The following is a 24,568-nucleotide window of genomic DNA, read 5'->3' as shown; positions in this document are numbered from 1 at the left end:
CGAACAACAGAATATAGATCCTGCTGCATAGGATTATGGTCTTTGTAGTTTTTACCTGATCCCAGTGAATTTCCAATAGTATATGATATAGATAGATAATTCTTACAAGATCACATGTACAAGTGAAAGGGTATATAATATAGAAAGATAAGAAGAACAATTAAGTTTTAACTTTAACACGTTTCAATTATGTTATTTGCATATTCATGTTCATGTAAAATTCTTATAAAACCTGAATAATGTGATGTCCCTTGTTTATGATTTATGATGACTTATTTCATTAGAATGTATTATTTGAAATTACTCACAAATTGTTTGCCAAGCAGTTGACATATTTTATTCAAGATTATGCATTTACATTATTATGCATTAACATTAAGATTTTATATTTTTTCTGACTGTCCTGTAAATTATACACAGTTTAAATGTCTCCTTCCACTAAAATCCTCTTTTTCTGGTTCTTTGTGAAATACTATAGTTCTCTCTGAGTTGTATATGCATGCTCCATTTAAAACTGTTCCTCAACCTCCACTGTCTGCAGTAGCTAGGAAAAGAAAATGTTCAGAAAAACAAGTTGATTAGGACAAACACAGTGTCTGCTTCAAAGCGGAAAAAAGTAGTAAAGAGTAAAGAGACTTTAAGCTATATTATTATATTGTACAATAAGTCAATAATGTAAAAGGTTTGACAGACCTAACTGGCCTATTAGCTTGTTCATGTTGCTTAAGCCCTTGCTTGCTTATGTAAAGATATGAAAATATATTATGCTCCTTTAAAAACAAACAAAGTGCAAAAATGCAAGATTTATTTACCAAGACAATACAAGTATTTAGTGGTTGTCAGTGTGTGTCATATATTTCTGGTTGTGCATGCACTTTTACACGTTTTATGATGTGCCAAAGGAAAACTATTCTTGTCACTTGCTGATAGATTAAGGCTATCTGGTTTCTCTTGTGTAATCAGTGTTTGGTTATATGGATACCTGACAACCCCCTCAGCCCTCCTCTCCTTTCAGCTGTTCCACTGTGTGGATCCCTGGTTCCCCCTGACGTCAAGGCCAGCCCTCTATCTCCACAGGCTCACAAACCCTCTACATGGCTTTCATTCCAGCCACAGAGAGCAGGGCTAGGACAGCAGCAAGGTGAATGAACGCCTGTGTGTTGTATATGTTCAACTTCGGATTGCTTATTCCTATAGATGCTGTAATTCAGTTATATTTTATATAACTTTCATATTCAGTCCTGCTTATTTTGTTCGCATGTCTTTGTTAGATAAAACTAATAGGTTTATTTATAGACGCAGACAGTGTTAAGGTACATGGGGGAGGAGAAGCATGAGTGTGTGTTCTTTTATGTTCCTCTATTTCTGGTTCAGTGCCAGAGAATCAGATCAAAGCATGCTACACCAGCTAGACCCTGCTGTATCCAGCAGTAGCTAAAGCATTAGATACATGCTGGTCTGGCCTGCTGTGAGGATGTGAAGAACTTCTCTGCTTTTGCAGATGTCTGGAGGAATCTTCGCCCCCTTGGAGAATCTCTTTGACCCGGACAGTGCTAACTGCCATCCTTTGGTGTGCCACTTGTGCCATGAACAGTACGAGCATCCTTGCCTGCTGGATTGTTATCACACCTTCTGTGCCAGCTGTCTGCGTGGTAGAGCTGTGGACAGCCGACTGACGTGCCCCCTCTGTGGGTAAGAACATGCTTCTGCAGCCTCAGCCTGAACAGGACCTTGATCTTGTCTGCTTCAACTTTATATAAAATCTATATTAACAGCAGTGGTGAAAAGTATTAGAGCAGTTGTATTTTGTTATTCTACTTAAGTAGTATTACAATATTTTCCAATTTGGATTGTAGTATAACACATTACAAACAACTTTTCAAGCAAAAAGCATTTTGTATAGTACTAAACAACGGTTATTTAATGCATTAAACATTTTAAGGTTTTGTAAAGGTTGAAAGTAGAACCTTTTTCTTATTTGGGGAAGTTTTAGATTAAAAAATATAATTTGTTAAAAGGAGTTATCACAGATTTTTTAAGACAAAGTAATAATTCTGTAAGGCCACAACTACTCAAAATACAATTTCACACCAGTTTTTGTACCTGGCTTAAAGGTCCTAAGGCATTATTGGTAAACCTTTTATAGATGATTTTTAATAGAATATCTTAAAAATGGTTCTACAAACCACCAAAACAGTTTTTACACTCTTTTTAGGGTTAGGAGTACACAGTCTAATTGCATCTAGACACATAACATTAAGAGTAAAAAAACATATGGTGTTTTAGCTTGAGGAATAGCTAATTAACTGTTATAATTACAATTTAAGCTTTTAGGTAATTATGTGAACAGAGCATTTCTTTAATTTGGGTTCTTTAAGGAAAAGTAATGGTTCTGTATGTTGTGACAACTTAAAGAATCTAGACCTAAATGTTTTTTGCAGTAATGATGAACACTTTATATAGATGATTATAAATAGAACCTTTTAACCATTTAACGATTTAACGAAAATTTAATGATTTTGTATAGAACCTTTTTAAAATGATTCTAAATACCTGCAAAACAGTTCCACATTAGTTTTTGAGACATAACCTTTTTTAAAAGAACCCTTGAGGTTGCACCACTCATCGTTTATATTTTAGCTAACAAATACATGCTTGTATTTTAAAATTCTGATTACTGTGTATTTGCTATATTATTATTTATTTTAATTTAACATATTTAAGAAAAACACAACATAACATGTTATAAATGGTATGTATCTTGTTTTTCCTGAATGTGCAATAATTAATAATAATTCTGCTCTAAACATACAAAAAAAAGCCATACAAAAAACATAGAATTTGAACAGCAGTGTCCAAACAACTGTACTTCCTTTTAAAGAAAAGAGGTATAGAAAGGTACTATTTTCCTTCTGTTAGTTTTCCCAATCCTGGTCCTCTTGGACCTCCAGATACTTTGTAAAATCTCAGCTTTGACGGGTTCTGAACATCGAAGCAAGAGTACAGAGTTCCTGCTTGTAACTAAAATGTAGACTGAGATGTAATTAGTTGACTTCTAGAACATGTCTGTAAATACATTGACATGCCAAAAGTCATGGGACAGCAATATGTAAATTGATAATACATTGTTACCTTAAGAAATGGCACAGAAATTGAACATTCTATTGCCATACACAGTGAACAGCACAGTGGGTGGTATTGATAGTGATCAGCAGCATATTAGTTCCTGTCCTATGATTATTGACAACCTATAAGTTCATGTAAGTACATGTAAGAACAATATTAGCTTAGTGATGAGCCTCATTCTATCTGAAAAACCACAGTGGTGTCAAGTTCATAGAGCAGAATGGCATACACTGATACAGTGTCCTGGTGCCAGGGCATAACAGAGGCAGCTGCAGCCTGGATTACCTGACTGGAATCAACAGCTGCAGTATAAATCCTTATCTTGTTTTAGCCTGAATGGAAATACACACTACATGCTCCATTAAGGCCACTGTGGCTTCAAACAAACACGGGGTGCTTAGGTTCTTGGCACTGGGTCCGTTATCCTGAGCTGTGTGTGATAGGAGACAGTTGCAGCTTCTCTGTGCTGTCGTTTCACCCGCTACAGAATAGTAAGGCATGCAACAGCTCTCTTCTATACATTATCTATGGATACTGCGCATGAGGAAATGCATTCAAAATGGGGAGAAGTTCACAGTTGAACCAGCATGTTTATGTAAGTATAAAGTTCATTAGTATCTGCAGCGGTTTGATTCAGTGCTTGTCTGTTTGGATAATTGTCTACAAGGACATTTTTTTAGTTGCAGCCTTGTAGCTTAATTTGTAGGAGTGTTAAAATGCATAGGTGCATTTTTAATTATTAATATTATTAGCCTGAATGTGATGATTTAGCAGCAACTTTATTCTGCCACACCCACTTCCAAATGTTTGTTTCTTCAGCATTTGTGTTAGAATTTCTGGTGAATTGCTATTAAAAAGTTTATGGTTGCATCATATTTAAAGTAAATGCAGTCTGAAGTAGCTAATTTTGTGAACATTGTTGAGTTAGCACAGGTAGCTAGCTAGCTAGATCTGTAGGTCTGTAAATACACAGATATGCCAAAAGTCAAGGGACAGAAATATGTAAATTGATCATGACATGTTACCTTTTATACCTGTATATGTTGTGAGGTGTTATCTTGTTAGGTAGGTAAACACTGGCCAGCCTGCACATGGGAATGTGACATGAATTGTAAGAGTTTGAATAAGGTGCCAGATGGATAGGACAAACCTTTTCTGAAATATTTATTTATTTTTTTTTTATTTAGGCTCAGCTGCATTGAAAAAGAGGGGTCCCCTTAATGTATTCCGAGTGTAAATAAATGTTGATTGATTGAAATTGTGCAGGCATTTATCATTCTTTGATTTACATGTGTCACATGTGTACCAGTACTGGGAATACAACATAGAACGTATTACCACCCACAGTGAACAGTGCAGTGGGTGGTAATGATAGTAACTAACAGTGACTGACTTTGTGTTAGAATTTCTGGTAAATTTCTATTAAATGCTTTATGGTTGTATCATATTCAAAGTAAATGCAGTCTGCTGTGAACACAATTAAGTTAGCACAGATAGCTAGCTAACCCAACATTTCATCAGACTATTTAACATTATTTTCACTTATAGCTAACTCACTTTTAAACACAACACAAATATTAAAGTGTTGTATCCACCACCTTCAAAAGAATAGAGCCTTTGAAGGCATAAAGGCAAGATGGGTGGTATAATTGTTAGATTAAACATTTGATTTGAGATTTTATGATGCACTGAAGTCTTTAACCCCTTAAATGCCCTGTCCTGTATACGGGCTACATGTGTAGGTGATACAAAACTCTTTTTTCTGCAGTAAAATAACGTATTTACGTTCTGAAATTTAAAGGGCTTTGCAATACAAGACACTTAGAAAAGCTGCCTGTTTTCTCTCTACTCCACCTAATAATTCCAGATCAGTAACAGGAATCTCAAATTTTGGTTTGGAGGACACAAGCTGTTTGATTTGTATTCAGAAAAATATTGACTTTAAAATGAAAATTAAAGCTTTTTATGTAATGTTTGAATAGAAATCCTCAAGATTTAGTGGTGTAATGTCAGGCAAACAATTGACAAAATTCCTGGCCTGTTAAGGGGTTAAAGTGTTTGAATTAAGTAAAATGTAAATGTAAGGATATGTTAAACCAGATTTTAAGAGTGGTAACTTATTAGGAATCTTCTAATTAGGAAGAGATGGCTCCTTTCTACTATAGTGTGCTCAGCAGTTTGTGTCCATGTTTACTTCTAGCTTCTAGCTTCATAAGCACACAGCTTTATCTAAGAATTCAAAATGATGCTATTTCTGTCCTTGTTACTATGAAGGCAGGAGCATAGAAGTGGTAGACATTTTGTGTATGTCTGTGTGTGTGTGTAGCAACCAGCGAAACAGCGAAAGTAACATCAAAACAGCCAAGCTCTCTTTAAAGTGGAACAAAACAAGTTGTTTTAACTCTCCCCCTCCTCAGACAGCAGTCTGTTGTGAAAGGAATAACTGCTCTGCCTCCAGAGGACCGCCTGCTGAAGTTCTTGGTGGATAACTCGGTGGACTGTGAGGAAGCTGTGCAGTGTGCTAACTGTGACTGGGAATGCAAGAAGCAGGTCTTCCATCACCTTTCATTTAGCATGCAGAAGCATTAGCCTAGCTACAATAATAACTAAAGCTATAATATGATTCAGGTTTACACTGACAGAGGTTTCTTAACTGAAGTAACACTATGTTTTTATAACTGTCAGGATGTGGGTACAATGTATTATTGCAACACTTGTAACCAGCCCTTGTGTGGAGACTGCAGGGAAGCCACCCATGCGGCCAAGATGTTCTCGCGCCATGAAATTGTCCCCCTGGCCAAACGCACCAAGGAAGCCCATAAAAAGTGTGGTATGTGTTGAAAAACATCATATAGAAAAACAATATTTGAGTTTTTTATTACTCGTAATTTTTTTTATTAACCAATTTTACCATATATTAATCATATCTCAATATTATATTGATGTTCCACCAATTTGTAAATGGATGAATATCACTCCATGGATCTTTGGTGGAGGTTCATGAGACCTCTTGTGAAAACTGTTTGGTGCTGTAGAGGGCACTCACATCTCATTTGAATTTACGGAAGTGGAGTCAAATTAAATGACACTTTTACCAATTCTTTCTTGATTCTGATTTAAGTTTGTGTTTACACACTGAGAACATGAGGCTAATATTACACCAATGGACCTTTTTACATATGACCACTCATAAAGTGTGATGTGAATGTTGGAAAATAACTTGCCTATTAAAAAAATTTTCATTTTAAAATATCATTTTAAAAAAAGCATCATTATGTGCGAATTTTATGTTGTGCTCCTGAGCTCCTCCTACAGCCAGGTAGAATAATTCACTTTTATTTCACTGCTTTAAATTCCAAATCATGCTTTTAGTGCCCCCTCATGGGCAGCTATAAGCAAGTCTGGCTGATGCACTGAGCGATACAGAACTGGACTGTAATATTGCTGGACGATTACAGGTTCTAATGAAAATTACAGTGCAGTAGCCAACATTCTGAACCCAGAGTGCCAATGATTGAGGTGTCATTCTCCCTGTTAAGTCAGAAAAGCTTTACATAATGATGTTATTGAAGTCTATAGTCAAGAATACTTTAATATAGATTATAATCTTTTTAGAAAAATAATTACTTACTTTGATGTACTGTTTATTTTATACTTCATTCATGATAAAAATAGCTCTGACATGATGACATCTCTATGCCAGATGTGTTCTAAAATATAATTTATATTACATTATAATTTCACAACTCTGTTAAGCAAAACGTGAAATCTGACTCTTATTCTAAAACATTCAATTCAGTTCAACTCTACACAAAGAAAAATAGGCATCTTTACCTAAACATACCTAGAAGTTAAAAAATGAACCTTGAAAAAAATTATTTTGACCAGTTGTGGCACAAAAAAAACACATAAACATTAGAGAAGAAGCCATTTTTTCACCAGCCACTGTTATTTCTGCTGAAACTCTAATGAGCTCTGTTTCTTTACTGCAGCCCTCCATGAAGAACTATACATCATGTTCTCCACAGAGAAGAAGTCCATGCTTTGCATCAACTGTTTCAGAGACATGCCAGTGTGGGTTTCTTTTTCCCAGCAATTAAAATGCATTGTGAAGTTTTGAATGAATGGGCAGTTGTCTGACTGTTGTCTGGTCATGCTTATAGTGAGAGCAGAGCACACTGCATTGATATTGAGACGGCGTATATGCAGGGCTGTGAAAAACTGGACCAAGCCGTCATAGTAAGAGCAATTAATCTCTTACCTCTTACTAGAAATGTAGTGGTTAATATTGGGATACACATTGTTTAATTGTAACATGTCCCCTTATTCCTTGTTCCAGGCTGTGAAGGAGCTCCAGACTTCAGCCCGGGAAGCCATTATTCTGCTGAAGGCCATGATTGGAGAAGTGCGAGCCAATGTTGATGAAGAGGAGACAGCGATCAGCACTCTGTTTAATAGCATGCAGGTAACATGCAATGAGGCTTTTCCCTCATCACTCTCATTGTGATGCTAGCCAGTACAGGCGTCTATAGGCTGATATATCTGAGCTGGCAGGGTTCATACGGTCATGAAAAACCTGAGAATAGCAATTTCCAGGCCTGGATAAGTTTTGGAAAAGTCATGGATATTTGGTCTACAAATCTTTGTGTTTTAGTTTATCGATGGAGAAAATCTATTTTGAGCTAACAAATACATCAGCTCAGAGTTAATTAAGTAATTTAGCCCTACACGATGAGCTCTCAGGATCTGACACACTTTATTATTAAAAATAGTGTGTCAGCATTTTTATGTGATTCATTTTAGACCTACTATGCACTGATGTTTTAAAAATTGTATGGTCATGAAAAGTCATGAAAAAATCATGGAAATGTATTGATTAAAACATGGTAGAACCCTGGCTGGGGATCCAGTGCTTTTATCTGAGTGAGTTGGCTGCCTAATGAAACTGCATTGGCAGCAAATACAGTGACTCACAACTAGATAGCATTAAAATTGTCCAGAGCCAAAATTGGCAGTGTGGTTTTCACTTGACAATTAGAGAATTGTCAAAAGTGACAACAAAAGGCTGATCCTGCATTGTACTCAGCTACCGGGGTGTTGGCACATGTGCATCTGGCCGGTTTTCGTATTATACCTGGAAGCCAGGGTGTTGGCACATGCGGCCTAGGCTAGTTCTCGCGTTATACTTATACAGTACACCTGCATCACTCAGCCTTGGTGTGAACCAAGCATTTTGGGCCAGAATCAGACCTAGATTCAAACCGGAAACGAGTGATTATAGTAATATTTGCTCTCTGTACTATCTTTTGAAGGAGGCATGTGCCCTACTAGTGTTTAAAGCATTGCAAGGAAAGGGGGGATCAATTAAGTTGCAATTAGTTGTTTAAGCAGAAACTAACATAATGGCCTTGTGTGATGTGATGTCTAATGGATTTTAAATAAGCAAAATAACTAATGCTTTTAATGTTAACTATTTTAATGTAGAACATTTTATTTATTGCAATTAACTTGGTTCTAACTTGGTGTCTGTCTGTTTTAGGAAAAGCTGGCAGAGAGAAAGAGAGTTCTTCTGAAAGCAGCTCAAAGGCAAGTGTTTCACATGCTCTTTTGTTTCATTATAATGAACACCCGGCATCTGTATCAGCCACACTAAACCGCAGTAAATTGACAGTGAGCTATGAGGCACCAGCAAGACAGAATGGATCCTGTGACAGTCTAAAAATATCTCAGCCATGATACTGTAAATCGACCTCACCTCACTTCCACTGTTCACAAGCTGACTATTGAGCGTTTGTCTTTTTCTAAATCTTTCTATGTAAAAACAATGTACCAACTGTACTCAAATGGGAATGCCATTGATTTCTGCAAGTTTTATGATTATGCACTACTTGGTTTGGTTTAGAACAGTTTACTGCAAAGAAATTTACTTACTCATTCTACAGCCGTGATTATAGAAAGCAGGAGCCATATAACCATTTAAATAACAATCAAAAATGATTATTGCAAAAAAAGAGGCAAAGAAAAAGGTCCATTTTAGTGTACAACACTCTCCATCCCTCCACATCAAAAAATGTTAAATGAACAATTGTGAGTTTGAGTTCCTGACCATGCTGCCTCATATCAGCATCCGGAGCCTGAAAGAGCACAATTGGCCTTGCTCTCTCTGTGTAGATGCTGATTTCTTTTAAGTGCCTCTGGGTGACTGATGATGCTGCATTAGAGGCAGTTCCAAAAAAGGCTTTGGGTGACTGCACATCAATTTGAGGCGGCATGCGCTGGAATCTTATAAGCAAAAGAATGAATACATTATATTTAGGAGTCAACATCTTACTCTAAAAGTAAAATGGTAATAAATTTGTGAATTTTACAGTCAGCATGAGGAAAAGGAAAGAGCTTTTAAAGAGCAGCTGTCTCATCTTTCTGCTTTACTGCCGACTCTCCAGGTCAGAGCTTTTTCTTCTGTCTGTTGTTCCTGCTCTCCAACCTATTCATTCTCTTAAAGCATTTTCTCTCCCTTCTGTAGGTTCATCTCGTCACATGCTCTGCTTTTCTTAGTTCTGCAAATAAATTTGAGTTTTTAGACATGGGTTATGTAAGTAGACATGACATATTTTTTTAAACACATATTTTTACTATGTAAGACATGTTAAACCTTCACTTTATTGCCAAAAGTATCTGCTCACCTGCATTGCGTTTGTTGATGTGGAGCTTAAATGGAGCTGCTGATTCCATTGAGCTTTCTACACTACTGCTCTTAAGCTAATTTGATGGCCACATAACGTTTGATGGTCTGAACAGATTGGTACTTTTGGCAATATAGTGTATCTGTGTGTCCAGTTTCTGTTACTTTGAATTTATTAAATTATTTATATAGTTTATCACATGCAGTATTTATTCCCTTTTTTGGTGTTTGGCCAAATACACTGCCTGGCCAAAAAAAAAGTCACCACCAAAAAAAAAACACTCTAATATTTAATTGGACACCCTTTAGCTTTGATTGGGGCATGCATTCACTGTGGCATTGTTTCAGTAAGCTTCTGCAATGTCACAACGTTTATTTCAATCCAGTGTCGCATTAATTTTCACCAAGATCTTGCACTGATGATGGTAGAGGTTTGTGATGTCCACTGATTCTCAATGCGGTTAAGTTCTGGACTCTGTGGTGAACAATCCATGTGTGAAAATGATGATCTCGTGCTCCCTGAACCACTTTTTCACAATTCCAGCTCCATGAATCCTGACATTGTTATCTTGGAATATGGCCGTGCCATCAGGGAAGAAAAAAATCCATTGATGGAATAACCTGGTCTATATTCAGTATATTTAGGTAGTCAGCTGACCTCATTCTTTCAGCACATACTGTTGCTCAACCTGAACCTGAGCAACACCTGCAGCAACACCGGATAGTTAAATCCATGTGTTGACTTTTTTTTGGCCAGGCAGTTTATGGTAAAATACCAAAATCACAAAAGAAAGTATATAATTTTTAAAAGCTCAGGAACTGTGTCCAGACATTGATGAATGTGTTTCTCCCACAGCAACTGATGGAGAGGCTGAAGAAGATAGTGAAGCTGCCTCACAGGCTGAGGCCAGCTCAGAGCAGTAAGGTAACAGCAGGCTTGACTTTCACATAGTGCCCTTTATTGTTATCACCTGTCACATGATTGTCTCTCTACACAGATAAACACGGAGTACCGGTCTGAATTTGCCCGCTGCCTGGAGCCTCTCTTGCTGCTAGGTCAACGAAGATCAGTGTCCACGACAGGCAGTGTGTCAGGACTGGGCCTGGCCAATGGCGTTGGACTGTTAGTTTATTTCAGTCTCTCCACAGGGACATGTATATGTAGTCGTTCAGCACAACATACAAAATGTAAAATCCAGAATATCTAATGACCTGAAACATAAGAGCTATATGTAGCATGATGTTGTAATGTAGCATGTATTTGTAATCTAATTATACAGGGTTCCTGCAGGTCCTTAAAAAGTCTTAAAATGTCTTAAATTAAATTCTGGGCAATTAAGGTCTTAAATTGTCTTAAATTTACTGTAAATTTGCTGTAAGTGTTAAATTTTCAGATGGTGCATTTAATGCCAGTGGGAAATCATAGTGGCCCATCGTAAACATCTAATCCAGGGAAAGAACTTAGGTTAGCAGAGAGCTAGCGAACATTAGTGGCAAGTTAGCTAACATTAACTTTAGCGGCAAGCTAGCTAACATACTTACTTTAGCTAGCTAAAGCAAACTAGCTAACGTTACCAGGGATAGACCTGAGGTTAGCAGAGAGCTAGCTAACATTAGCAGCGAGCTAGCTAACATACTAACTTTAGCGGCGAGCTAGCTAACATACTGACTTTAGCGGCAAGCTAAGTTAGCTAACATACTAACTTTAGCGACGAGCTAGCTAAAGCAAGCTAGCTAACGTTACCAGAGATAGAACTGAGGTTAGCAGAAAGCTAGCTAACATAAGCAGCAAGTTAGCTAACCTACTAACATTAGCAGCAAGATAGCTAACATACTAACTTTAGCTAGCTTAAACGAGCTTAAACGTTACCAGGGTTAGGACTAACGTTAGCGGAGAGCGAGCTAACATTAGCAGTGAGTTAGCTAACATACTAAGGTCAGCAGAAAGTTAGCTAGCGTTATCGGGGAGAGAACTAAAGATATTATGACTACATTTTTGGGTCTTAAATTATATTTATTAAGGTCCTAAAAAGGTCTTAAAAGCATTAAATTTGACTTTTAAAATGGTGCAAGAACCCTGTAATAGACCTGGAACATCTGAGATTAGAGATCTCAATAGTTTTTTTACTTTTTAAACTCTGGGACTATCATTCATTGATTGTTATTGAGACTTATTTTAAAGTAATCAGTAAAAGTAGTCAGTTATGAAACTATTATGAAACGTATGAAAATATATGTAGCTATGAGAGAGTTTATCCTCCCTCCAGGCTTCCCTCATCACTGTCAGTGGCCTGTCACTCTCCAGCAGCCAGTGACATGTCCCTCGGCTGCTCTGCGGTCCGTAAACCCACGTCTCATCGCTACATCAGCACTAAAGTCCTACTCGCTGAGGGGGGAGAAAGCCCCTTCATGGAGCACTGCGGGAACTACGAGAACAGCTACAGGGTGAGACCTGCACACAGGATTCTAACCCTACATGATTATGACTTTGTCTGAGAAAAGTTTAGAGTAAAGCAAGGTTCCTGCAGATGAGGTGGGGCAATCCCATAAAAAAAGTTGAAATACATTAGCATGTGGTCTATTTCTCTTTTGAAATATGCTAACAACATTGCAAGTGTAAGAATGTTTAGCTAATTTTTAGGAATAATGGTCTAACTTACAATTTTCACTCTCAAAATAAGTGCAAGATGTCACGGTATTCTTGTGTCCAAATTTAAGTCAAAATATTTAAACTTTGGAACATTTTATGTAGATATATATACATACAAACTTACAAACTTGTTCTCTAACTGCACCCCTGAGATAACATTTATTGATTCATTTACATACCGCTATCCCATGACTTTAAGCATTAGGCATTAGTCTGTGTCTTTATTGCTTATTATTATTATTCATACATGCTCTTAATTCTTTCTGCACTACTATTACTGTAGGACAGTAGGTTTGACCTGCATATTATACAGAATATTGTAACTGCATTACATATACATATAGCTGTATATATATTTTTAAATCAAACTATTTTTAGTTCCAATTGAACTTAACACAGTGCAGAGAAGAGGTCATTTTTGGGGGGGGACTAACTTGCCATACAGAGCCTCCACTATGAGGAGGTCCAAACCAAAGTTTAAAAAAAAAATCAATCTGAATGACTTTTACATTCTGTGTTAATTTAATCTATAGAACCTAAGAACAAAAAATGTGGAATTCTTCTTTACCAAAGCTTTTGTACTGTTTTGCTTTGCCTCATGGAGCAGAGTTTGCAGACAGAGATGCAGAAGCTTAAGGACCAGGTGCAGGAGATTCACAGGGACCTGACTAAGCATCACTCCCTCATTAAGACAGACACCATGAGTGAAATCCTGGACAGGTCTCTGCAGATGGACAGTGAGATATTGTCTCAGTACTCCTCTGTTGAGATGATGAGGGGCATGTTTGAGGAGGTAAGAGCCATGGATGCCAGTAATGTGATTTGCCTTGGAGATAACTTTGGTTAACAATCTTTTTCTTTTTTGGAAGATCCCCTGTACACGCATTATACTACATAAACGAAATAAATAATATGTATTCAATTGGATAAAATGAAATTGATCTTTAAAATTAAATACCGATGTCATTTGTTACAACGCTGTCTCGTAGATTTGGGAAGAGACATACCAGAGGGTGGCAAATGAGCAAGAAATTTATGAAGGTAAACTAAAGGACCTATACTTTTATATTCATAATCTTTCTGTAATAAATTCATACTTTTCAAATGTTTCAATTTCTAGCACAACTTCATGACTTGCTTCAGCTGAAGCAAGAGAATTCCTACCTGACTACCATTGCTCGACAAATTGGCCCATACATCCAATCAATTGCAAAGGTTAAAGAGCGCCTAGAGCCCAGGTCAGTGTGTTTCTGTACTGTTGTATTCTTTTTAAACACTGTTCCTTTGAGGTAACTGTGATCATTTGATCTTAAACAGACTGAAGGAACCTAAGGAGCTCAAAGATGACCGCACTGAGACTATGCTGAAGATTTACGAGGACAGCACCATGACAGCTGATACCCAGCATAGGTAAGCAAGCTCAACTATTGGTCTTTCATGATTAGTAACCAATAGATCAGCTCAGCAGACTAAGATGCTGAGAATCGTAAGTTTGAATCCTGAGTCATGCTGCCTTGCCATCAGCAGCCAAGTGTAGGGGTAGATAGAAGACATCTGTTGGTTGAGAGCATGCTGGATGTGTAGTGATGCTGCATATGAAAGAGGTGATGGGAGGCATGTGCATGTTCTTACCCTCTTAGGTTATGTTCTGACTGCGAGCCCAAATCCCAAAGCCTACATTTTTGACAAATCTAGATTGTGTGCAGATTTATTTTTGTTAGTCTGGGCACCTCATCCTCATTAAATCCTTGAATGACAGAAGTGTGGGAGTCAAATAAATGCAACAAGGGTTAGTTACTGAAGCCAACCTACAGATTTTGACAGGCAAATCTGATCTGATTACACCGCAGACAGTCATCTATACAGATCTGATTAGAGAACCAAATCCCTTTTGTCTGCAGTCTGAACACAAACCTAGAGGACTTAACATTGCAAGTGACATTGGGAATTCTAGTGAGTGGGTGGATAATTGCCTAATTGGGAAACCAGGGTTAATAAAAATCTATTTTGTGATGTGTGGTTTGTCTCAACAGCAATGAATTGACCTGCGCCCATGAAGACTACTGCAGTATACTCAGCATATCAGATGACCCAAATCTCAACAGCAAGGATCATCTATACAGGCTGAGCAAGCAGAAATGCACAACAGACATGGGGCTCTGTTCCCCAGTGATGAAACCACATCTCAGTTGATCAAGCATAGGCTCAGTTCCCATAATCAATGAATTACATGTTAAGACAATACAATAGACAATGCACTACTGGTTATGATGATGTGTAGATCTTGATCCTTTCCAGTATGAACTTTTCCTAGTATTTTGAACCTGCATTTACAAAGCAAATCCATGCATAATGTTATACAAATATTGTCAAAAAAACAAAGAAAAGTTGCATACAGAAGGAAGGCTGTGCCTGAGTGTCATGGAGTAATTCAGAAACGTAGAGGGTCATATTTGGTCCTGCTATTGTCTTGGTGGAGACGACCAACAAATCCATACACGGATCAATGGTTTGTTGTCAAGAGTCACATGTCCAAAAGGTCTGGTGTTATGCGATATTGATCGATGCCAGATTACAGTTGGTCTTCATTACTTCATTAGGTTCTTTGACAGCCCAACATTAGGTTAATGAGGTTCTGGTACTGGCTGGAGAACTAAACTGAAATTCTTATATAAAGCTGTACTTTAGCAAAGTGGCTTTACTGCTTGTTTTTACCTGACTGGTAAAATTCATACATAAGGTGCACTGGATTATAAGGAACCCCCCCCCCCCCCAAAAAAAAAGTGTAGGATGCTATAAACCCATAGGAACCTTTAATACCCCATGCTAAGAGGTCTGGCTAATTGCATTACACAGTGCTTCTGTAAGTGTAGCTCCAAAAATATGAGCAAGTGTTTCACCGTTACCTTCCTTTACCCAATAGCATTGCAATTGCAAACTGACATTTCCTTCTGCGTGCAACTATTTTTGCAACTTCTCCTTGATGATGAGTGTATTCTGGACCTGCATTAACAGAATAAATCAATGCATAATGTTATATATTAAATATTAACTCATACTCTGTCTTTATACTCAGTGTTTATTTAGAGGCTTGTGGTAGATCCTGTATGCTGTAAATGTCAGTTGTGTGAATAATCGTACAGTTCACTTTCATTCATTGGTTTTCCACATTTTCACATTACTAATATACTGCAAATCAGCCATCTTACTGTACAAGGAAGCCTATTGGATGTATAAAATATATTTGAGTTTAACAATTTATAGGGACAAAACAACTCTGAAAATGTGCTAATGAAAGGAAACTGATTCTACTAAAGTATTTTGTCCATTGAAGCTAGGCCATGCTGAGGAGAGAATGGAGTCCTTACGCAGCAGAGATACGTGAAGAAGTAGGAGGCTCTGGATATGGCTACATGTCCCCCTATCTTGCGTGAAAATCTCAGAATCTGGTTAGCCTAGCTGTCTGATTAACTTGTGAAATGCACAGAAGATTGAAAACACTGATGTGATCATAATAATGATGATGATGATAATGAGGATGAAAAGAAGTATGGGACCAGAAATAGAATGTGATGATAATGTGAGAATATGCATTATGGAAAAATATGGAAAAAAAAGTTTAAACAATGCCTCACCCAAGTCTGAGCCATAAATAGTAGGACGCGTAAGCTGACAGACTTTCCAAATTTTGAATAGTGGGTGCCAACAAATACATCTGTTAGACTTGGCAACTTTATGCAGAGTAAAATAATTCAGTAAACAACCAAGACATTTAAGCCCACTCAAATTATGTTTAAAACAGGAAAAAATACTGCCTACAACAGCCAGAGCAATGTCTTTCTTAATTTAGGAATCATACATTTATTACAGATTGTCAGCACTCAGCATTTAAAACAGTGTGCACCTAAAACTGACAGAACAGTGTTTGACAAGTCATAAAAAATTCCAAAATCTCCAGAAAATGTAACACCTATCCGAAGCAATTACACACACTTAAATAAAACTCCCTTTTCCACTATCCACAAAAAGACAAAAAAGTGTGAATCTCTAAAATATCAAATTAGCTAGTATACTGTGGATCAGGGCATACAAGTCGTGTCTCAAAACATTACTGAATATTTAATTACTGAATCTATTATTTATTTACCTCTTAAAGAAGTTTAGAAATACCATAATCAACATTCTGCTTTAAGAGAAAAAGAACAACCCTTTCTGTACAGTAAAGATTTTTTTTCTGCCACATATTTGGTATTCTAAGTCCAGGTCGATTATCTTATAACTTGTTCTATTTGTTCTATTTAAAGTTACCATCTCACTGCAGTTCACTTCCCTCGAGAAACTCAATCATATTGTCATTTTCATGCAAAAAAAAAAAAGCATGTATCTCCAAAATGTCAACTCACTATTTCTACTGGTTTATTCTAATATTGGGAAAAAATATACAGGACAGTTTCCAGTGTCCAACAATATTAAAAAGTAACAGACATAAAAAAATGGAGATACAAGGTTATTGCACGAAAGTGACAATATTCTTAAATACTTCAGATTTTAATACATTTAAAAGCAAACAAACAGATAAGACTAGAACTAAAAGGGATACACTTGGCATGAAATTATACGTGAAATGAGTGAATATGATAATGGACCCATATTATGAAGCAGAGGTACAGTAAAACTGATTTATAATGGATATGAGAAGTAAGAAATAAGAAATATTATATGTAGCATCAGAGACAGTATGAAAGGTGGCCCGAACAGACAGATGGGTTATGTAGGAGAGTGCTGGGATACTCGTGGCTGTGTTTGTGGGGTAGGGGATCCACCCTGCTCAGAGCAGATAGCTGTGTGTCTCAGAACAGATCAGCAGCTCAGTGTCTCTGTGCCGTGTCCTTACTCCCCCGGCCATTCCTGCAGGGGGGGAGCCACAAGGTCACCGGGTAACCAGCTTGCTCACAGTGCCAGTCAGAGGTGTCCAGGTGTTCTAGAGGTTTCCAAGTTTCCCCTCGCTGTGTCCATCCCAGTCTTACGAATTTATCCTGATGCCTGAGATAAAGGGCAAGCCAGTGGAAACTTTCTTCTTGTATTCAATGTAATCCTCTCCGAAGAAATGGATGAGCGAGATCTCCTCCTCTTCAACACGCTCCCGGAAGAACCGCCAACTGGCCAGAGTGTAGGCCAACATGCATAATGGGTTGAACAGCATTATCTGTATGGAAGAAAGGGAAAAAATGGTATTCACATTATACACATCAAATAATTTACAGTAATTAGTGATTAGGCAGGCCTGATGACTCATTTGAAAATCAATTTTTTTATTTGAATATTTAAAATATACAGCTCTGGAAATAAATGAGACCACTTAAAAACGATGAGTTTCTTTGATTTTACCAAATTGAAAACCTCTGGAATATAATCAAGAGGAAAATGGATGATCACAAGCCATCAAACCAAGCTGAACTGCTTGAATTTTTGCACCAGGAGTGGCATAAAGTTATCCAAAAGCAGTGTGTAAGACTGGTGGAGGAGAACATGCCAAGATGCATGAAAACTGTAATTAAAAACCAGGGTTATTCCAGCAAATATTGATTCCTAAACTCTTTAAACTTTATGAATATGAACTTGTTTTCTTTGCATTATTTGAGGTCTACAAGCTCTGTATCTTTTTTATTTCAGTCATTTCCTATTTTCAACAAATAAATGCTAAAAATACTATTTTTATATGGAATTTAGGAGGAATGTTGTCCGTAGTTTAAAGAATAAAACAACAATGTTCATTTTACTCAAACAAGTAAATAGCAAACATATAAATAGCAAAATCAGAGAAACTGATTCAGAAGCTTAAGTGGTCTAATTTTTTTCCAGAGCTGTATATATACATATAATACGTCTAGAAATGTATCTGTGTATTAGTTACAATATATTACACTACAATATTACAACCCATAATTTCATGACTTGCATAGCACACAATGGTGGGACTGGTGTGTAAATTGGGATTAAACCTGTGTTTAATACAGGTTTAGTACCAGGCCAACATGCTCATGTATGCCTTTTTTATGTCTGCGTGTGTAGAATTTATTTAAAAAAAAAAAACCCAAAAAACTGATACATATGGGCAGGGTCATAGTTTCTTTGTTTTTGTTTAATAGCTGAATGAATGAATACAAACCCAGACAATTAACACACAAGTAGTAACCACACAATACGCAGTAATTTAATTTCAACCACACTAATAATTCTACCGTATTTTTCGGACTATAAGGTATCTATAAGGTACTTATAAGGTATTATAAGACGCACTATCAAAGAACGCCTATTTTCTGCTATTTTTCCATACATAGGGCGCATCGCATTATAAGGCGCGTCAAGTGACACTAGAAAGGGTGCCTATATCAAAGTGAACAGGGGTGGCGCCATGTTTCCCTTCCCCCACCGGGGGTGGTCGCTTGCCGGTGGAGCGTCTCAGTATATATAAATCTAGCTCTTTCAAAGTCAAACGAGTGCTGGATATTAATCTACACAGATTCCTCTCCTGAAAACTGTTTATTTGGGTGAGTAACGTGCTTCAGTTTATTTACAGTAAGCTTAGATTTCCAGATGTCCACTAAGGCTTGCTGCACCAGCGTTAGCATAGCTATCCGCTAGCACGCTAGCTAGTCACCTAAACTAGTAAAGTTAACCCAAACTTAAACGACAGCGTTACACTGAGTAATCCTGCGTGTTCTGGTAAGACAGTGAGATATTAGCTAGCGATTCGTCCCCCGTAGCTTGTTTTAACACTGTAAACAAGCAGATTACAGGCTGATAAAACTCACCTCTGAGAGAGTTAGCGCTTAGCATCTAGCTAATGCTAGCCAGGCAAAGCAGCACAGACTTACAGGCCGATAACTCACCTCTGAACGGTGAACGCTTAGCGATTAGCATCTAACTCTAATAATACTGCTCCAGCAGTATTAAAAGTGCTAAATTTAGAAAATACTGATCTCTGAACAGTGAAAAAGCTAGCTAGCTAAGCGGTTAGCATCTAGCTAATGCTATTGCTGCTCTGCACAGAGTGTGTGTTTACTGCTCCTTACACCTGACGGGTAAAATTTAGATAATACTGATCTCTGAACAGTGAATAAGCTAGCTAATGCTATTTGCTGCTCCAGCCTCGGAGCTGCACGGCTCTGGACTCTGTATAGCACTGAAACTCTGTATAACGCTGCACGGAGTGTGTGTTTACTGCTCCTTACAACCTGACGAGTAAAATTTAGATAATACTGATCTCAGTGAATAAGCTAGCTAGCTTAGCGGTTAGCATCTAGCTAATGCTATTGCTGCTCAGCCTCGGAGCTGCACGGCTCTGGACTCTGTATAGCACTGAAACTCTCTATAACGCTGCACGGAGTGTGTGTTTACTGCTCCTTACAACCTGACGAGTAAAATCCATACAAAAGGCGCACCGTATTATAAGACGCACTGTCAATTTTTGTGAAAATTAAAAGTTTTTAAGTGCGCCTTATAGTCCGAAAAATACGGTACTTAAATTAAAGGTTCAGTTAAATATAAACAGTGAAGACCCTATTTAAACAATAAGCTATACTGATAATGTCACCACAAACAGGACAACCTACCTGAGTACCGATGCTCCAGTAGAACCAGCCCACATAGGATGGATGTCTGAAGAATGCGTATACACCACTAGTGACCAGCACGTGAGTCTGGGCCTTCTCATTCTGCACTATATGGTTGAAGTTTGATCCTGCTGTCAGCATAGCAGCCTTGCGCAGCCCTTCTCCACATAATACCATTAGCAGCCCAATGAAACAGATCCAGTTCAGCTGCTTCAGCTCTGTCAGAAGACGTATTTCAGAGAATGAGCTAGATCAATGCACTTCTGAACAGGATGACTATTTATAACCAATATAAAGTCTAACATCTACTACAAAACAAAGATGTCACCAACATGATAGAAGTGTATATAGTGCTTTTCAAATCTGTTCTTATGACTCACCAGGTGATGCATAATTTTATTGTATCCTTATGTGTTGCAGCAAAAGGTTAATCTAGAGCAGGGGTGTCCAAACTACGGCCCGCGGGCCATTTGCGGCCCTTTTCCTTTTTTGGAGCGGCCCGTGAGGTATTTTAGAAATAGAATGAAAGTTGTCCCGCTGTTAAGCAGGTTTTTATAATGTGAGATTCAAAGTTTGAACGCTAGGTGTCAGAAACAGGCTAAAAAGCGGAAAGGGTGCGCATTTCTAGCGCAGAAAACGGGCCAAAGAGTCTAAAAGCGGAGAGAGTGCGCATTTTTTAGCACAGAAAAACGGGCCAAATAGTCGAAAAGAGGAGAGGGTGCGCATTTCTATCGCAGAAAAACGGGCCAAAGAGTCTAAAAGTTGCCGTAATTACGGAGTTTAATATTAAGAGACATCATGAAATTAAACATCAATTTGAAAATCTTAGTTTACACAACACTGTCAAAGATAAAGACAAAGTCAAGTAAAATGGTGTGTAAAGAAAATAATCAGGAAAAAAATATTATTTAAAGTGGTATATTTCATTATTTGTTTTATTACGGCGTGTGGCCCGTGACTTCAAATATATTTCTCCTTCTGGCCCCATCACAAAACGTTTGGACACCCCTGATCTAGAGCAAAAATCTAGACCAAATGGGGCTCCTGAAGATGATTCAAAAACCATGAAGTGCATTAAACACTACTATACAGCATCATAAACATGCAACAAACCTGGAACCAGCAGCTTCTCCACAGTAAACTCCATCCAGGAGGAAACCGCTGCTAAAGTGTACTCAACACTGTGGTTGAGCAGAAAGGAGTCTAGAGACAGACTGCGCGGGTTGATGATGGCTGTGACCAGGTACTCAGAGTAGTGGAAAAATGACAGTGAACACATGTACCTGTAAAAAGGCAAATATTACCAATTCAGACTTAGTGACAGTGTCAGGATGATCACCAAATCATACAGGCTTAGTGACAGTGTCAGCAACATGTTTAAAACTGTGTATTTGCACTTTCATTTAACATTTCCATTATGAAAACATGATCATTCCAAGTGAATCATAAAAAGCAAATAAGATTATTGTACCAGCCAAACTGTGTCCATGTCGTTTCTCCCAAACTTATTATCAGACCACATCCGAACGTAAAGCCTAGAAAGCAAGCTCGCACTGCAACCTGTTTGTGATAGAAAAAAAGAAAAGAAAATGATTTTATACATTAAGTATAAGAAAGCACTCTATGGACTAAACAATTTACACCCATTATCCTTGGGGTCAATTAGACCCCCCTAAGTTAATCCTTCAACAAACAACTGAAATGAAACATATTACCACACTTGTCTACATTGTGAGTAGTCATGCAAGCTTTTTTTAACTTTATATAACATGGTAAACTTAATGGGATATGATAGTTTCTGCCCCATTACATACATGTATCTAGTGCATGTCAGTGTATGTAGTGCTCCTCAAATCCTTCCCATCCCCCATAATAACTGCAAGATACCTGTTATGCAACTATGAAAAAATAAGCAAATCACTACTAAATCTCACAGCCATTTAAAATATATATTTTTTTTATTGATGGTGTTATAAAGAGCACAACAATTGCTTTTAGATTTTGGACAAGACTGACAGCATATCCAATTGCACTGCCTGCACCCATTTTATTTATATAAGCACTACATCTATTATACCCTGTCTTTCAGGTGGGCAGAGGGACTACAACAAGAGAGCAGAATCAACACTAAAGCTCTTACTCTCATCCCAGGTTCTGAAGACTTTATATCAGTAATTCTCAAACTACAATTAATAATATCATTATTTTCTGTTTCTACAATAGCCCTATGGTGAAAGCCCTTGAAACTCCCTTATTCTTGAAAATGTCTGCATTAGGATTAGATTAATAGCTGAATAATTACCATAGGGTTCAAGGGAATGCTGTGTAGAGAGAGTATTTCACTACATTGACTTACGCTTTTGACCCTTTGTGTCAAGTTATTTGAGATGTCCCAGTAGGCTTACTGCACTGACCAGAAACAATAATCAATGATTTGTAAATTGCAAAAGCGAGCAACACCCACCCAGTAGTCCAAATAGGCGGCATGTGGAAGTTTTAGTTCGATCGTGAGTGGTACATAGTTTAAAATAAGTTTTAAAAGCTTGAGAACCACTGCTGTTTATACAGTACCAGTCAAAAGTTTGAACACGTCTCATTTCAAGGGTAGTTGCTGACCACTGCACAATCTCCAGCACATCCCAAAGATTCTCAATGGGGTTAAGGTCTGCACTCTGTGGTGAACAATCCACGTGTGAAAATAATGATCTCATGCTCCCTGAATCACTCTCACAATTCCAGCCCCATGAATCCTGTGATTGTCATCTTGGAATAGGAAAATAAAAAAATCGATTGACAGAATAATCTGGTCTATATTCAGTATATTCAGGTAGCACATACTGTTGCTGAACGTAGAACTGACCAACTGCAGCTTTAACCCCACATCATTTGCTTCGTTAAATCCAGGTGGTGTAAACAAAATAAGAGACAACTTAAAAATGATGAGTTTCTTTGATTTTACCAAATTAAAAAAACATTCGGAATATAATTAAAAGGAAGGTGGATGATCACAAGCCATCAAACCAAGCTGAACTGCTTAAATATTTGCACCAGTAGTTGCATACATTTCTCCATTATTTGAGCTCTGCGTCTGTTTTGTTATTTCAGCCATTTCTCATTTTATGCAAACAAATGCTTCAAATGACAATATTTTTATTTGGAATTTTGAAGAAATGTTGTCCATAATTTATAGAATACACCAACAATATTAATTTTACTCAAACATATAACTATAAATCGAAAAATCAGATAAACTAATTCAGATACTGAAGTGGTCTCTTAATTGTTTCCGCTGGTCAGACAACTTATACAACTCGGACAAATCCTTACATTTATATTAATTTGGTTGTTCTCTTTAAATACGAAGCACTAGAACTGAGTGCAGTCATTGTTTCAGATATTTTAATTAGTGAATTGGGTCAAATTGATCTCAAAGATAACAGGAGGGTTAAACTGTCCTGCTGACAGAGAGCTAACTTAGCCTCTAAATCCCGTTTAAGGTGGATTATGACTGGACACACAACAAGCTCTCTCTCTCACACTCACTGCCAGTGGGGCAGTTCAGTATAATCTACTGACCATAGAGAAACATCAGCCAGGTCGCTGTACTGATTTAGAAAGATACAGAAGAATAAATAAAGAATAAAGAGCAGCAGTAAGCAGATAAACTGACTCTCTCACTCACCCTGTACAGAGGACCCTTGTATATGAGCAGCAGGAAGCCGTTGATAACTGATATATAAACGGCAATGGCTATTTTCCCGTTCACATCAGTGAGGTAATCGAATATCCAGTCAATGTGGGAGCCGAACTTCACAAGCAGAGGGATGAGAATCACCCCGAGCCCTAAGAGAAAGCTTATTACACTTATCCTCCCTTCCAGCACCAACTTACTGCCTGCCATGTTGAAAACACGGAGGTCTCGTAGGGAAATCTCGCGTGACTTTACTGCCGGTCAGATCCGTACGTCAGAGAGAGAGAGAGACAAGCAGAGCCAGCCCCCCCAACATACCCCCAAACACCCCCCAAAAAACGCTGAATGAAGGTTGTTTAGTTTTATTTTTAGTATTTAGTATTTTATTTTTAGTATTTAGTATTTTATTTATTAGTTTTAATATATAGTAATATTTCTTTATATTGGTAACGTTACATTCTAAGGCAAACTACCTAAAGGGAAGTCGCATCATTAACCCATTAACGTAATCAGATAAATTCAACGAGCAGCTTATTTATGTTTTTATGTGTGAACATGAGTAATAATATGTTAAGGTTAAAATCCTGATGTAAGACAAACAACAGTTTTTTTTTCTAGAAATGTATTAGAAATGGATAAATAAACCCTTTCAGACCTGAATTATGTTCCAGTAAAAAATATAAGAATCCTGATTTCTGTCTGCAATTCATCCAAAAGAAGACTATCTGGACGTGATTAATTTCTTAGGGGGGTCCTGGGATCATTTTCTCTTTTATTGAGGGTCCTCTGTGATTTTATTCCCG

General features: G+C 37.5%; 2 protein-coding genes across 5 annotated transcripts; one reads left to right on the top strand and one right to left on the bottom strand.

Annotated features, from left to right (window-relative positions):
- The first annotated feature begins 1,008 nt into the window (after positions 1-1,008).
- On the top strand, positions 1,009-15,216 carry rnf207b (ring finger protein 207b). Of its 3 annotated transcripts, none has more exons than XM_049462833.1 (18): positions 1,009-1,141; positions 1,502-1,692; positions 5,544-5,676; positions 5,812-5,956; positions 7,119-7,200; positions 7,290-7,365; positions 7,466-7,591; positions 8,666-8,716; positions 9,501-9,569; positions 9,650-9,718; positions 10,665-10,733; positions 10,807-10,931; positions 12,076-12,253; positions 13,066-13,251; positions 13,448-13,499; positions 13,579-13,696; positions 13,776-13,868; positions 14,492-15,216. In XM_049462833.1, exons 2-18 carry the CDS (start codon positions 1,502-1,504, stop codon positions 14,649-14,651), a joined length of 1,923 nt encoding a protein of 640 aa, XP_049318790.1. In that variant the 5' UTR covers positions 1,009-1,141; the 3' UTR covers positions 14,652-15,216. The 3 variants fall into 3 exon arrangements, with proteins under 3 accessions (XP_049318790.1, XP_007246382.3, XP_007246383.3); XM_007246320.3 differs by having other exon boundaries at positions 1,011-1,141; positions 8,666-8,712; positions 9,497-9,569; XM_007246321.4 differs by lacking the exons at positions 1,009-1,141; positions 1,502-1,692 and adding an exon at positions 2,787-3,721 and having other exon boundaries at positions 8,666-8,712; positions 9,497-9,569.
- Positions 15,217-16,291: 1,075 nt separating this feature from the next.
- On the bottom strand, positions 16,292-24,008 carry icmt (isoprenylcysteine carboxyl methyltransferase). 2 transcript variants are annotated; one of them, XR_007423780.1, is made up of 6 exons: positions 23,757-24,008; positions 21,546-21,634; positions 21,188-21,357; positions 20,075-20,292; positions 16,767-17,664; positions 16,292-16,730 (listed from the first exon to the last, which is right to left on the bottom strand). XR_007423780.1 is itself a non-coding variant. In XM_007246322.4 (5 exons), exons 1-5 carry the CDS (start codon positions 23,973-23,975, stop codon positions 17,482-17,484), a joined length of 879 nt encoding a protein of 292 aa, XP_007246384.2. In that variant the 5' UTR covers positions 23,976-24,008; the 3' UTR covers positions 16,292-17,481. The 2 variants fall into 2 exon arrangements, 1 of the variants encoding a protein (XP_007246384.2); XM_007246322.4 differs by having other exon boundaries at positions 16,292-17,664.
- Positions 24,009-24,568: the final 560 nt, after the last annotated feature.

The sequence above is a fragment of the Astyanax mexicanus genome, chromosome 13, assembly GCF_023375975.1.
Source record: "Astyanax mexicanus isolate ESR-SI-001 chromosome 13, AstMex3_surface, whole genome shotgun sequence".
NCBI lineage: Eukaryota > Metazoa > Chordata > Actinopteri > Characiformes > Acestrorhamphidae > Astyanax > Astyanax mexicanus.
Note: the sequence above shows the minus strand (reverse complement) of the source record. Positions and strands in the feature narration are given on the sequence as shown.